The sequence below is a fragment of the Mastomys coucha genome, unplaced genomic scaffold (assembly GCF_008632895.1).
Source record: "Mastomys coucha isolate ucsf_1 unplaced genomic scaffold, UCSF_Mcou_1 pScaffold22, whole genome shotgun sequence".
Lineage (NCBI taxonomy): Eukaryota > Metazoa > Chordata > Mammalia > Rodentia > Muridae > Mastomys > Mastomys coucha.
The window spans coordinates 188411249-188424856 of NW_022196905.1; the positions used below are offsets into that span (position 1 = coordinate 188411249).

Sequence of the window (13608 nt, forward strand, 5' to 3'; positions counted from 1 at the left end):
CAGGAATCCAAGGGCTGTCTGGATTAGACTTTCTTCAAAAAACCCAAAATAAACAGATGAGTTTTTAACATTTAAAGGGGAAATAAAAATTCCACTTCTCAAGATAAGTACATTCAAGACTCAAAAACAAGTACTTATAAGAATATATTTGATAAAGAAGTCATGAACAACCGGGCAGTGGTGGCACGCGCCTTTAATCCCAGCACTTGGGAGGCAGAGGCAGGCGGATTTCTGAGTTCGAGGCCAGCCTGGTCTACAGAGTGACTTCCAAGATGGCCAGGGCTACACAGAGAAACCCTGTCTCGAAAAAAAACAAAAACAAAAACAAACAAACAAACAAACAACTCATGAACAGAACATGCACATGAGAATTCCTAAAACTCCAAACAACCCAGTTAAAAAATAGGACATTCCCTCAAAGAAGATATTCAAGTGGCCAATAAACATAGAAAGGGATGTTTAACATCACTAATATTCAAGGAACTGCAAATGAAAACTGCCATGGTGTGTCTCTCCGGCCCCCTTAGGACGGCTGTGTTGGGTAAGCCGGGCGGTAAATGCCTGATTAAGAAGATGCTGGGAACAGGGCTGTGGTATCCTGCTGGCCACTGGGTGTGAAGAGCAGTTGAAATTCCTCAGTTAGAACCAGAGCTGTGAGTCAGGCATTCTACTTCTGGGTGTTTATCCAAAACAACCAAAAACAGGATCTCAAAGAAGATTTTCACACCCATGTTCCTTGCAACATTATCCACAATAACTAAAAGCTAGACGCATCCCCTGATGCATGAGCAACAGAAATGCAGTGTAAACCTAGCCTAGACCATTAGCAAGCTTACAGCATAAGGGCATACTGCCCTGGGCTACAGATGACACAGGGGAATTTTAATCACAAATTACTTCAAAAAAATAGATGAGGTATCTAATGGAGTGAAACTCTTACCTAAACCAGCAGGAATGGTGGCTGCCGTGAGCAACAATGGGGCAGCCTTCAAGAGATCTGATGCACATACAGTAATGCGCACAGAATATACTTAGAATGTGTTCATGAGCTAGGCTTAGCTCAGTGGTAGCGCTCTACCTGGCTGCAACAAGGCATGGATTCAATGCACAGCATTCACAGCATATACATGCACTTGCTCACACAGGTTACAGTTTTTTAAAAAAACTGCTCACAGCAGCTTTTTTCATAATAGCACCAACTAGAACAATTTCGATGTCAGAATAGATTTTTAAATGGAATATTAATAAGCAACAAAAAGGAATATATTGACATCATAGATGAATATAAGGGAGGCCACTGTTGTGCCCATGAAATGCCTGTTTGTTGTTTATTCTGAAATTAGATTGTCTCATTAACATTGACTTTTAGAAAACTGTTCATATATTTTGAACATGAGTTCCCTATTAAGTATACTTATAAAGTATAGAATATGCTTTGTTTTGTTCAATTCATTAGTACGGTTTACTTTTAAATATTTATTTGATTTGATTTGATGTGTATGTGCCTGGGACTATGCATGTGCATCACATGCATGCAGGAGGCCAGGAGGATGCGGGATTTCCTGGAACTGGAATTGCAAGTGGTTGTGAGCACCTCTATGCTTGCTAGGAACAGAACCCAGCTCCCTAAAAGAGCAGCAAGTACTCTTATCTGTTGAGCCATCCTTCTCACCCTGATTAGTACACATTTGTAGACGGTTGGTCGGTTTTTTGTGTGTGTGTGTGTGTGTTTTAATTTTTTATTGATCTTTTGTGTATTTCACACCATGCACCCCAATCTCACTCATCTCCCAGTTCCTCCATATCCCACTCTATCCCTGCAACATCTCCCCAAAAGAAAACAACAAAAACAAAACAAACATTTCACCATAGAAGCTGCAGTGTATCACGCAGTATACCTTTTGTCCAAACAGCTTTACTTGCAAACATTGATTGCAATGAGTCATTGGTTTGGTTCAAGGCCTCTGGCTTCTGCTATACCATCAATACTGAATCCTCACTGGGATTCCTCTCAGATATCCTATTGGTGCCCTGTGTCATGGAGATCCTGCAGCTTTGGATCTGCAGGACCAGCTCCTAGACACACTCCAGTAGTTTATAGATGGGGGAGATGTTGGGGTGGGCCAACTCAAATAAGCAAGAAAAAGGACTATAATATATTGACATCATAGAAGAATATAAGGGAGGATCTGGATTTGGGCCTGGATGGTGGCTGAGTTAGTCAGCCCATCAGCTCTCCTGCTCCTGGGCCACCAGGGGAGCTCTCCAGCACCACCCTAGTGAGGCACACCTTGCTCTCACACCCTTGGGGCTAGCTCTACCCAAATGAGGTTCAGGGCCACTCTCTAAAGTGCAGCAGCCAGTGAGGGGTAGGGCCAGCTCTCCTGCCTGTCACAGGTGTATGTGTGGAGGCATCTCTCCCATGCTCATACCCTCTAGGCCAGTTCATCTGTGCCCCAGCCCCAAGGCCAGCTCTACCATGCTGCCTAGGCAAGGTGTGGTGACTGGTCTCAATGCCACAACCAGGAAGGGGAAGGGCCACTTTTGTGTAGCCCTTGTACATCAACATGGCCCCAGGTGGCAGGGACGTCAGCATGGCCTTTGGTGGTAACAGGGGCCTCAGATGGCAGTGTAGGCTACTCACATCAGGCTGTCCTTCATATCTCTCCACCACATATTTGTTCATTGTGGTCACAATTTGTGGCATGGGGTGGGCCTCTGTTTGTTTTTTAAAATATGTCAGGTAAAATGATCTGCTTCTAGTTAGACAAGGTGGCACAAGAAAGAGAAGGAAAGAAGAGGATCTCTGTGCGTCTGAGGACAGCCTGGTCTATACAGCAAATTCCAGTCAGGACTACATAGTGAGACACTGTCCTTTTTTTAAAACAAACAAACAAACAAACACACACACACACACACACACACACACACCCAACAGCATCCTGTTACAGTGACTTCTAGAATAGATAAAGTTAAGCTATGGTGATGGAAATCTCAACACTGTAGCAATGAAGAAGGGCTGGCTGGATGATAAAAACATTCTGTGTCTTGTTTGTGGAGAGAATGACAAAGGATCACATGTTGGTGCACTTCCAGAGGACCTGGGTTTGACTCCCAGAACCCACATGACAGCTCAAAGCTCCTCTAACTCGGGATCCTGTACCATCTTCTTGACTCCCTTGGCGCCTCCACACCATTGTGCACATATAAACTCATGTATAAACTCATGCAGGTTCACACAAATATATACAAATATATTAACCTTTTAAGAGTTATTTCCTTCTGACTGTAGTAAAACTATCAAAACTTTACAAACATATAATACTTTCTAGGTAGACCCAAACACCCCGTCCTTACTGCCTATGTGCCACACACCCACAAAGACGGCAAAATGCAAATGTGAGACACAGCCCAAAGACACTTCATTGTCAAGGTCAAGTCCTTTACTGCTAATATTTAAGAGTGTTTTGCAGCAAGATTATTTAGCAACCAAACACTTCTCTTCTCATTTTTTATCTAAATAAAGAGGAAATAATGCTGAAACTATACAATGTCAAAACACAACATATGTGTGGGCCAGCTGTTATGAAGAAATAACACCATTTGTTCTTAATAAACTACTTTGCAGGAATGTCTTGAAGATTAATGAGATAACAGGCAACTCCTTCTCAGTAAGAAAACTACTTGCTTCGAGTAACTCAGGTGCCTCAGGGAATGGTATATTCACTGGGCTACTGGGCTACAATTATATAATAAAGCAAAGTGGTAGACTTAAAAATTAATGTTCTGATAATCAAGGTTTTATATATTCAGAATGTTTATTTATGAAATATAACATAACTTGAAATGCACTTTAAATCCTTTATTTAGAAAAAAAATCAGCTTTTATTCTGTGACTGACGTAATGCAGCTCTTCCTTCATGACTTCAGACAAGGATAAATACGTAACATGTGGTCACTGCCTCCAAGAGGCTAACAAGCTGGTGAAGATTCATGACGAGCAAACAAATACAAGTGCAAGATGACAATACTTTTAAATTCCCTGTGTGCCAAGTATTACAGAAATGTGGGGAGCAGGCACCTGATCCACGGGAAGGGGGACATACAGTGGAGAGCGCAGCAGGAAGCCTCCTGGGAGCAGAGGCATCTGAACAGACGAGCTCTAGAAAGCTAAGGTCTGTGGTCATAGGGAAGGCACAGAGTTCGGGGCTGGAGTTGGACAAATACTCAGAGAACAGAAGCCAGCCAAGGAGGCACAGGTCACTACTGCACAGCCTTCCGTGGAGTATTAGCACAGGCCAAGGGATGAAAACAGAGAGGCAGCCGGGAAGTGGTGGCGCATGCCTTTAATCCCAGCACTTGGGAGGCAGAAGCCAGCAGATTTCTGAGTTCAAGGCCAGCCTGGTCTACAGAGTAAGTTCCAGGACAGCCAGCTATCTCAAAAAAACAAAAAAGAACAGAGAGGCAAATGGGCAGAATGGAAACTCGGTGCTCTAGAAAGAAAGCAAATATTACATCAGGATTCTGAAAGGCAAAGGAAGAAACTGAAGTTGTCACCCATGAAGAGCCACAGAACGAAAAGAGCGGAAAAATCCTCCAGAAATTCTATAAGAAGGCATTGGTAAAGAAAGTCAGGTAAGTGAAATGTGGGAAGGAAACAAGCAGGTGCTGGAAAGGACATCAGGAGAAAGTCCAGGAGCCCGGAGGAAGGAGCGACCCATGGCGACAAATCAAAGAAGTCAAGATTACAGCAGGGCCAGAGCTATCACCATCTTGTGGTATCTCGGGTGACCTAAGCAAGCTTGGACACTGAGAAAACGGAAAATGGTGGAGGAGATGAAGTTCATGGCTGTCAGAGACTGCATCTGTGAGGGATGCATGCATGTCAAATCTTTTGACATCCTAAGACACAACAGTAGCATCTACAAGATTTGCACTCAAAAAACATATAAAACAAGTTACACACACACCCGTGTCTAAGTAAGGAATGATTTGGCGCTGGGCCTCACTAGTTATCCTGGAGAGCACGTGGGCAGGCAGAGATAGGACACACCTGAAAGGAGTGTTTCGGAGCAGAGAGAAATTTGTTACTTATCTCTCCTTCTGTGGTTTTGGTTCAGATTCATTGTGAGAGTTTGCAGTGTTTCAATATTAAGACAGAAAAACATGAAATAAACACTAACGTGCTGGTTGTGGTAGCCAACATTTTAATCCTTTTTAGCTTTTTAGCACTCAGGATAAAAAGGTAGGTACATGTCTGCGAGTTCTGAGGCCAGCATGGTCTAAATAGCAAGTTCCAGCCTATATACGACTGTCTCAAACCTGTTCGGCTTTTAGTTTCTCAGATGTTACTTTGATGGAAAGAAAGCTAACTTTATCCATCTAAAGTAAATATTACAAAGTGAAACAGCTATTTCAGATATTCTAGTGAATTGTGTATTTGCAATTATATAATGACGAAATATACTGTTTAAAATTACCTTAATTTTACCAAAATTAGTCTCTACCACTTGTAAAGAATATAGCTTTTGCTGGTTAATCCATAACTGTATATTAAATGGACAGATGATACATATTATTAGCAGTATATAATACTACTCTAGCAAGAAAATCTTATTTAAAAAATACAAAGTTGGGCTGGAGAGACAACTCAGTGATTTTTTTTAAAGATTTATTTATTTATTAAAAGATTTATTTATATATATTTGAGTACACTGTCTCTGTCTTCAGACACACCAGAAGAGGGCATCAGATCCCATTACAGATGATTGAGAGCCACCACGTGGTTGCTGAGAATTGAACTCAGGACCTCTGGAAGAGCAGTCAGTGTGCTTAGCCGCTGAGCCATCTCTCCAGCCAACTCGGTGGTTTTGAGCACTGGCTGCCGCTCTAAAGGACCTTCTAGCACCCACAGGGCAGGTCACAACCACCTTTAACTCCAGTTCCAGAGGCTCCAATACCCTTTCTCTGGGCACCAGGCATTCAAATGGAACACAGACAAAATAACTCATACACATAAAATTTACTTAAAAATAAATAAGTGAAACTTTAGAACCTCATAAAGTTAAAGTTAACTTTAACAAGACACAATGGTTGAGCATGCACAAGGTGCTGGGATCTAAGTATCAAATGTGCACACACATGAACTGTGTGCCACTGCCCACGTGCTCTTTAGAACAGACTTGGAACCTTAGAGTATTTGTTCCTTCTGCTTCTGAGTCTCATCTACCTGTTAATATAAGTTATTTGGGGCCGGGTGGTGGTGTCACACCTTTAACCCCAGCACTTGGGAGGTAGAGACAGGCGGATTTCTGAGTTCGAGGCCAGCCTGGTCTACAGAGTGAGTTCCAGGACAGCCAAGGCTACACAGAGAAACCCTGTCTCGAAAAAAACAAAGGAAAAAAAAAAATATATATATATACATAAGTTATTTGGGGCCTCTCGAAAGATGCATTATGTAGGGCTGGAGCAATGGTTTAGAGTTAAGAGCACTTGCAAAATTCCTAGGTCTGGGTGGTCAGTACCCACATGGCGATTCCCAGCCACCCAAAGCTTCGGTTCTAGAGACGTGGATGGCTTCTCCTGACCGCTGTGGCCACCTGTGCACACATGATGCACACACATCCATGCAGCAAAGCACTCATACACATACAATAAGATAAATTACATATTTTAAAGAATGTATCACACACCTACGTAGGGCACTACAAACTATCACTGGTGGGTATTGATATAATTCCTAAATATATACAGTATTATCTGTATATCTTTTGATGGCTATCAATTAATTCTGGGCTCCCTCAAATCTATGAAGCAATTGTAAATGAAGTAAAGTGGACTGTTCTGATTTCTGTGTACAATTTGAATAACCCTTTAAAGTGTTTAATAAAGAAATATTCATGTAAGCATGCAGTCACATATACACAATGAATAAAAAAAAAATACTATAAGCATGTATCTTTTTAAAATGTATTGCCCAGTGGTGGTGCCGATTTGCAGGCCTTTGCCTTCAGTCCCAGCACTCAGGAAAGCAGAAGCAGACAATTCTCTTAGTTTGAGGCAAGCCTGGTTACAGAGCAAGCTCTAGGAAGCCAGAGATACAGAGAGAAACAAAAACAAAAGACAAAAATAAACAAGAAACAAAACAACCCAAGGAGTGTATGGTAGGAGAATAAAGAGAAGGGTCAGCTCTAAAGAGAGCCCCACTGTACATGCAGAGGACCAAAACTCGGTTCCCAGCATCCCACAGGGCTCATGACTGCCCATAACCCCTACTCCTGAGGATCTTGGGGTCTGACGTCCTCTTCTGAACCCCACAGGCTCTGCACTCAAACGCATATGTCCTCACACAGACACGTTATTTTTTTTAAAAGTCTTTATACATGAAGTTCATGGCCATGGCCGTTCTCTGCCTTAGCCATTCCCTGGCAGACCTAAAACCTTGAAAGCAAGAGCTCCACCCCAACAAGCCAGAAGCAACTGGGCACACGAAAGGAATGGTGGAAAGGGGTGGGTCGCTTCCAGACAGCTCTGCTGACTCCAGAACCACCGATGGGTGCACCCACCCCTGCAACCAGGCCGCCCCAGCTCTGACTTTAGAACACACCATGTCATGCTTTCCAGACAAGCAGGAGAGAAATGCAATCAGGAGGCTCAGCATCACAGAGACAAGCACCAATGGCTATAGGCACAGCCCCGCTGAACTATAGAGGAGTCTAGCCGCATCGCCTGCCCAGCAGACAATCCAGACACCTTTCTTCTCTCTCCATACAAAGTTTCTCACACACACCCCCAGTACTTAAGTAGGCCCTGGAGTTGGGTGCTAGACATTAAGAAAACAAGGAGTTTAAAATAAGACAATGTAGTTTGTAAAACATTCATCTTCTTGTAGGACTGCCTGAAGATCTTTAGATTTGTCTCTAATATGCTTTATTTCACCAAAGAGCAAACTTACTGTTGATGTGGTCGATGTAGTAGGCACCAATCTGAGGGTCAAACCCTGCTTCCCATCCCCAGGGCAGCTCATCCCCGACACAGTCAGCGAAGGACAGGGGCTTCGTTAGCCTACAACAAACCAGAAGAAACACGCTGTGATTCGTCCATCAAACCAGACATGTCAAAAGTCAGTATCCTGGGGCTGGAGAGATGGCTCAGTGGCTAGCAACCACATGGTGGCTAACAACTATCTATACTGAAATCTGGTTTCCTCTTCTGGCATGCTGGTGTACATGCAGATAGAGCACTCATACATTAACTAAGAAAAAAGAAAGTCAGTTAAGTTCAAGATCTAAGTTGCATTTTCTTCTAGTTCTTGGTTGTTCCTAGAATTTGCATTACAATGGCCCCTCCCCTGACACCTCTGCACTTACCCACTCGGCTTCATGAGCTCTGGCCTTTGAATCACACAGTCACTCCTGAGGGCAAGCAGCTCTAACACAGCCAAGCTGTGAGCCCTCCTAACTGGGCACCTCTGTCTCTCTAATGCACATGCCCTTCTGGCAACTTAACTACCTGTCCTCGGGCTCACGTGAAAACAGAAGGGGACCACACAGGAACACTCTCTAGGCCACTGTAAGTGGTTACTGATACAACCAGGCCTGAATCCTCCCATTTACTCCCAAGTGGCACTGAAGCACGTTCCAAAACCTCACACTATTGAACTGTGACCCCAGGGCCGGCTGTATCAACAGAAACACAGTCTTGCCACTAAGCCACTAAGGGAGCTCTGATGCAGACTAAAGTTCTGGAGCCTCTAACCTAGAAGTTTAAAAGCTTAACATAAGCAGCAAGGAGGTCTGAGTTCAAATCTTTGTCCTGCCACGTACTCTGCAAGAGTCCCAGGACCTGATAAGGTTTTAGTGAAGAGGGGTAAATTTCAACTGTGCTGGTTAGTTTTTGACAACTTGGCACAGCTGGAGTCATTTGGGAAGAGGAAGCCTTGATTGAGAAAATGTCCCTGACAGACTGGTTTGTGGGCAAGCCCGGGGTACATTTTCTTGACTGACTGATGGTTGATTTGAGAGGGCCCAGCCCACTCCTAGGCTGGTGGTCTTGGGCTCTGCAAGAAAACACAGTGAGCCAGCCACAAGGAGCAAGCCAATAAGCAGCACTTCTCTTGGCCTCTGCATCAGCAGCTGCCTCCATGTTCTACCTTGTTTGCGTTCCTGTCCTGACCTCCTTCAGTGATGGACAGAGATCATGAAATGGAAGCTGAGATAAACCCTTTCTCCTCAACTTGTTTTGCTCCTGGTACTTTAATTATTGCAATAGAACCCAACTAAAGCTAGACAGTACGGAGCCTGGTGAAGAGTAAATGTCTAAATCTGTTGATTGAGTTAAATGAATCTCAGACAGAATAAATGGAACCATTTGCCAAGTTCACTGTGAAATCCTGGAGTTAAGTCTGAACACAATCTGAATTTAAAAAAAAAATCCTGGTTTTAGAATTGTACTCAAAATCTACCTCATGCCAACTAGCTGCCCAGAAAAATATTTTTCTTTTGATAAAAGAATTACATACAATATCAAAGGATCTGATGCCAACGAAAGTGACCTTGTGTACACCCACCACCCTAAGAATGCCTGTCCGACCTGTTCATGGCTGATTGCCCAGAAGCAACTGTGCTGTGCCCGACTTGACTTGAGGACTCTTGTTTCCCTGACTTTGGATGCAGGCTGTCACAGGGCATACAGGGACACAAAGAAATGAGGGCTGAGGAGATAGATGGAAAGAAAGGCCACATTAAATGACAAGACACAGATCTTCTATCTGGTACCAAATTGACACATGCAGGCCTGAGTATGACACACATACATATTCATTACGAGAAAAAATTCTCAAAGCTTCAGGTAGTGTACTATGATCACAAGCTGCAGTGACATCGTTAATTTGCAAATACTTGTGGTTTTTCCCTCTGAACTGGTCACTGAGAACTTATTTAACTGTCACTGTTCTAAGTAGAGAATTACAACAGGTTTAAATTTCACTATAAAGTCAGAGAACTGGTCCTTCAAAACCTCTCAGTCAAGAAAAAGTTAATGCAAAATCTTCCTTACAGTGCTACTTCAAAAGGAAATTTTATGCTTTACTCTCTGCATCTGTATAACATAATTTTTGCTGTGCTCTCTCCATATGTAAAACCACTAAGCATATATGTATAGATGTCAAGGTTTAAAGACTAAACCATCAGATTAGAATACTATATCCAGGTATAAATAATCTAAATCAAGTAGACAGCTATGGTGCTATTCTGATAATGAAAAGTTCCTGTGACAGGCTAGCTAGCCTTTGCACTTTGGCCTAGAAACACACTGAATCCCCCATCATAACAAGGTCCTCCCAAACCTCCGGCTCACATCTCAGACAGGCGCTTCCTAACCACTGCTCATTCTAGCCAGTCTCCCTTCTGCACCTGACACCTAGCTATCAGTCACCTCACCAGTACCTCTGCCAAAGTCATACTTGCAAGTGCCGGCCTCTGAAGCAGCACCTCCCTCATTCATGCTGTTGTTTGGGGGACCAGATCTACTACTGACAAACGCTTCAGTGCATACAACGGTATATGCTCTAAAAAGGGGGTAAGCATTTGCATATAGCAATTAAACTAATTGTAATAATTAAAAAAAAAACACTAAGTGAAAGAAAAGCACAAAAAGTAACATTGCATGATCCCACCACATAAAATTAACACCCAACCCACAAATCCATAAGACCGGAACACAGGTAGATGGTTAGTTCCCGGACGACAGGGAGAACAGACAGACTCCTTCAAGGCTCCATGGGGAAATGGGAATCTTGCACACTGAATTCTGCCTAAGGCTACACAGCACCCTGGCTGCATTCAATGTTGTCATGCTACTCACATAATAATTGTTAATCCACGTTATATAAATGTTTCCTCAGTAAGTTGGTCTAGAAGGTAGGAACAAGCAAAGAAGAAAGTCAAACTCCAAGTGAATAAAGTCCTTTTACAAGAGACAATAAATAATTAAAAACGAGGAAACCTTCAACATCCTTAATAATAAAGAGAAATGCCAAGTTCAACAACACTGAGGCTGTGTTTCAAGCCTATTAAGCTATGGAGGTTTCGTTTGGGTTGCCTCGTCTCAGTGAGGTAACACAGTTCTGGTGGTAATATGGAAAGGTTGGTTACTTTCACTCATATGCAATGCTTTTATAAAACAACTTGGCAGTATTAAAAATAATAAATAAAAGAATTGGGCAGATGAGGTGGTTTAACAGGACCACAGCTGCCGACTCACTTCAGTTCCTGAAGCCCATGTTGGCAGGAGAGAACCGATCCCCAAACACACTAATAATAAAGTATTTTCTCCACATGTTGATTTAGTTCACCCAGCCGTGCTGTTCCACCTTTCAGAAGCCCTCTGCCACCTGCCATCACCATAGCATGCTCTGTGCTCCAAGCCTCCCTCAGCCCTGTTTTTGCACACAGAACCTGCCTCCCAGCATAGTCAGGACATGAGAAATGTTGACTGAATAAATGACAGAGGGCTGAAGGGTTATACAGTATTCTTTCCAAAAAGTTCCATTTACAGCTGGGCATGGTAGCTAGTACCTTAATCCCAGCACTGGGAAGGAAGCAGGCGAGTCTCTGGGAGTCTGAGGCCAGCCTGATCTATATAGCAAGCTCCAGGCCAGCCAGGACTACATAATGAGACCCTTTCTGTTCTGTTATTTTTAAAGGAGGGCCCATCTGCATACATTAGTAGTAAATGCATTTGAGCAAGCCAATATGGAGGCTGGCATTAGGGTGACACTTGCGACATTGCCTGACAACTGGGACAGACAGAAGAGAGGAAATCTTCCAGTACTGCATCAAATTTGTGATTTCTTCTTATTTACTATAGCTGCGTTATGAATCGGGTTGCATCCCGGATGCTCCAGCACCTTAGTAAGTTTCTCTCTTCTTTCTTTAGTGCTCTCACTCCACTGAGGAAACCAAACCAATCAAGCAAACACTTTTACCTGAACTCTTCTCCCTGCTAAGAGCCAAGAAATATTTGCTTGTCAGATTACTTGGTTTTGAAAAATGGCTTGAGAATGTAAGTGGCCACGCCAGCCAAGAAGGTAGGAATGTCTGTGAGAGGAAGAGGCCTTCTTAAAGGACTGCTATCCAAACAGTAGTCCACCAAAAGGCTACGGCCCTCGCCTGCAGCTCAAGAGCACTATGGATCCCATCGAGCCAACAGCAGGGCCACACAAACCTCCTGTCTCGCTGGAGACAGTCCTGTTATAGGACTTTTGTCAAAACTGCAGAGCTAGGAGGATTTTTAAAAATCCCTTTAGCCTTACTATACTTGAGTAATCTCGGTTAACAGGATGTTTCCTCAGGAGGCTCTGCTTAGTAAATAATTACATTCATATGTTCAAAAATGAAAAATACATACTTTTTACCAAGTTCAGATCATACTAAATAAGCTATATATACACTGTAGTTTTGAATCTTGATTTTAAAAATGCATCCTTTAAGCCGGGCAGTGGTAGCGCACGCCTTTAATCCCAGCACTTGGGAGGCAGAGGCAGGCGGATTTCTGAGTTCAAGGCCAGCCTGGTCTACAGTGTGAGTTCCAGGACAGCCAGGGCTATACAGAGAAACCCTGTCTCAAAAAACCAAAAAAAAAAAAAAAAAAAAAAAAAAAAAAAAAAAAAAAAAAAAAAAAAAAAAAAAAAAAAAAAAAAAAAAAAAAAAAAAAAAAGCATCCTTTAAGGCTGGAGATATGGCTACATGGTTAACTCAGGTGGACTTTCCAAAGGACCCAAGTTCAATTCCCAACACCCACATAGTGCCTCACAAATGTCTGCAATTCCAGTTCCAGGACTAGACAATGTTTTCTAGCATCTGAGGACAACAGGCACACATAAGGTGCGCAGACGCACAGGCAGGCAAAGCACTCATATGCTTTAAAAATGAATTCCTCCTTTCCCCTCTGTCTGAGTTAGAGTTTCATTGCTGTGAGCAAGCACCATGACCACGGCAACTCTTACAAAGGAAAAACTGCTTAACTGGGGCTGGCTTACAGTTCCGAGGTTTAGTCCATTGTCATCAGGGTGGGAAGCATGGTGTCACTCAGGTAGACATTTCTCAGCCTCTTTAAAGGAGGGATAGCAGGACTGTCCCCAGAGATGGGAGGTTTGTGTGCTCCTGTTGTTGCCTCAGTGCGATCCATAGTGCTGTTGAGCTGTAGCTTGGGGATGGCAGCCTCTGGTGATGGAAGTTGAGAGTTCTCCATCCAAATTCAAAGGCACCAGGAAGACACAGTCACACTGCACCTAGCTTGAGTATTGAGGCCTTAGAGCCTGCCCCCACAGTGACATATCTCCTCCCACAAGACCACCCCACCTAATAGTGCCACTCCCTAGGAGTCTACGGGGGCCATTTTTATTCAAACTACCACATACTCTCACTAGAAACACTACATAAGCCAACAGTGTAGCTATTATTAAAGGCCCTCCACTTCCCATGGTGAGTTACTATAATAGTGTGATACTTTCCCAGGTCATAAATTTCCTGGTAAATTCCTAGTAGCTGAACAAAGAATATGCACATTATTACAGTTTTTAAAAAAAAAAAAAGTCTTTTTTTTTTT

The 13608-nt window shown here is 43.0% G+C and overlaps 1 protein-coding gene across 2 annotated transcripts in view; it reads right to left on the bottom strand.

Annotated features, from left to right (window-relative positions):
- Wwc2 (WW and C2 domain containing 2) overlaps positions 1–13608 on the bottom strand; it is a 172253-nt gene that overhangs the window by 92305 nt on the left and 66340 nt on the right. For both annotated transcript variants that reach the window (XR_004109943.1, XM_031339762.1), the window contains exon 2: positions 7955–8064. Coding sequence is in view for 1 of the 2 variants with exons in the window: in XM_031339762.1 (XP_031195622.1) it covers positions 7955–8064 (110 nt within the window). In the remaining variant the exon portion in view is untranslated. The remainder of the gene's footprint in view (positions 1–7954; positions 8065–13608) is intronic.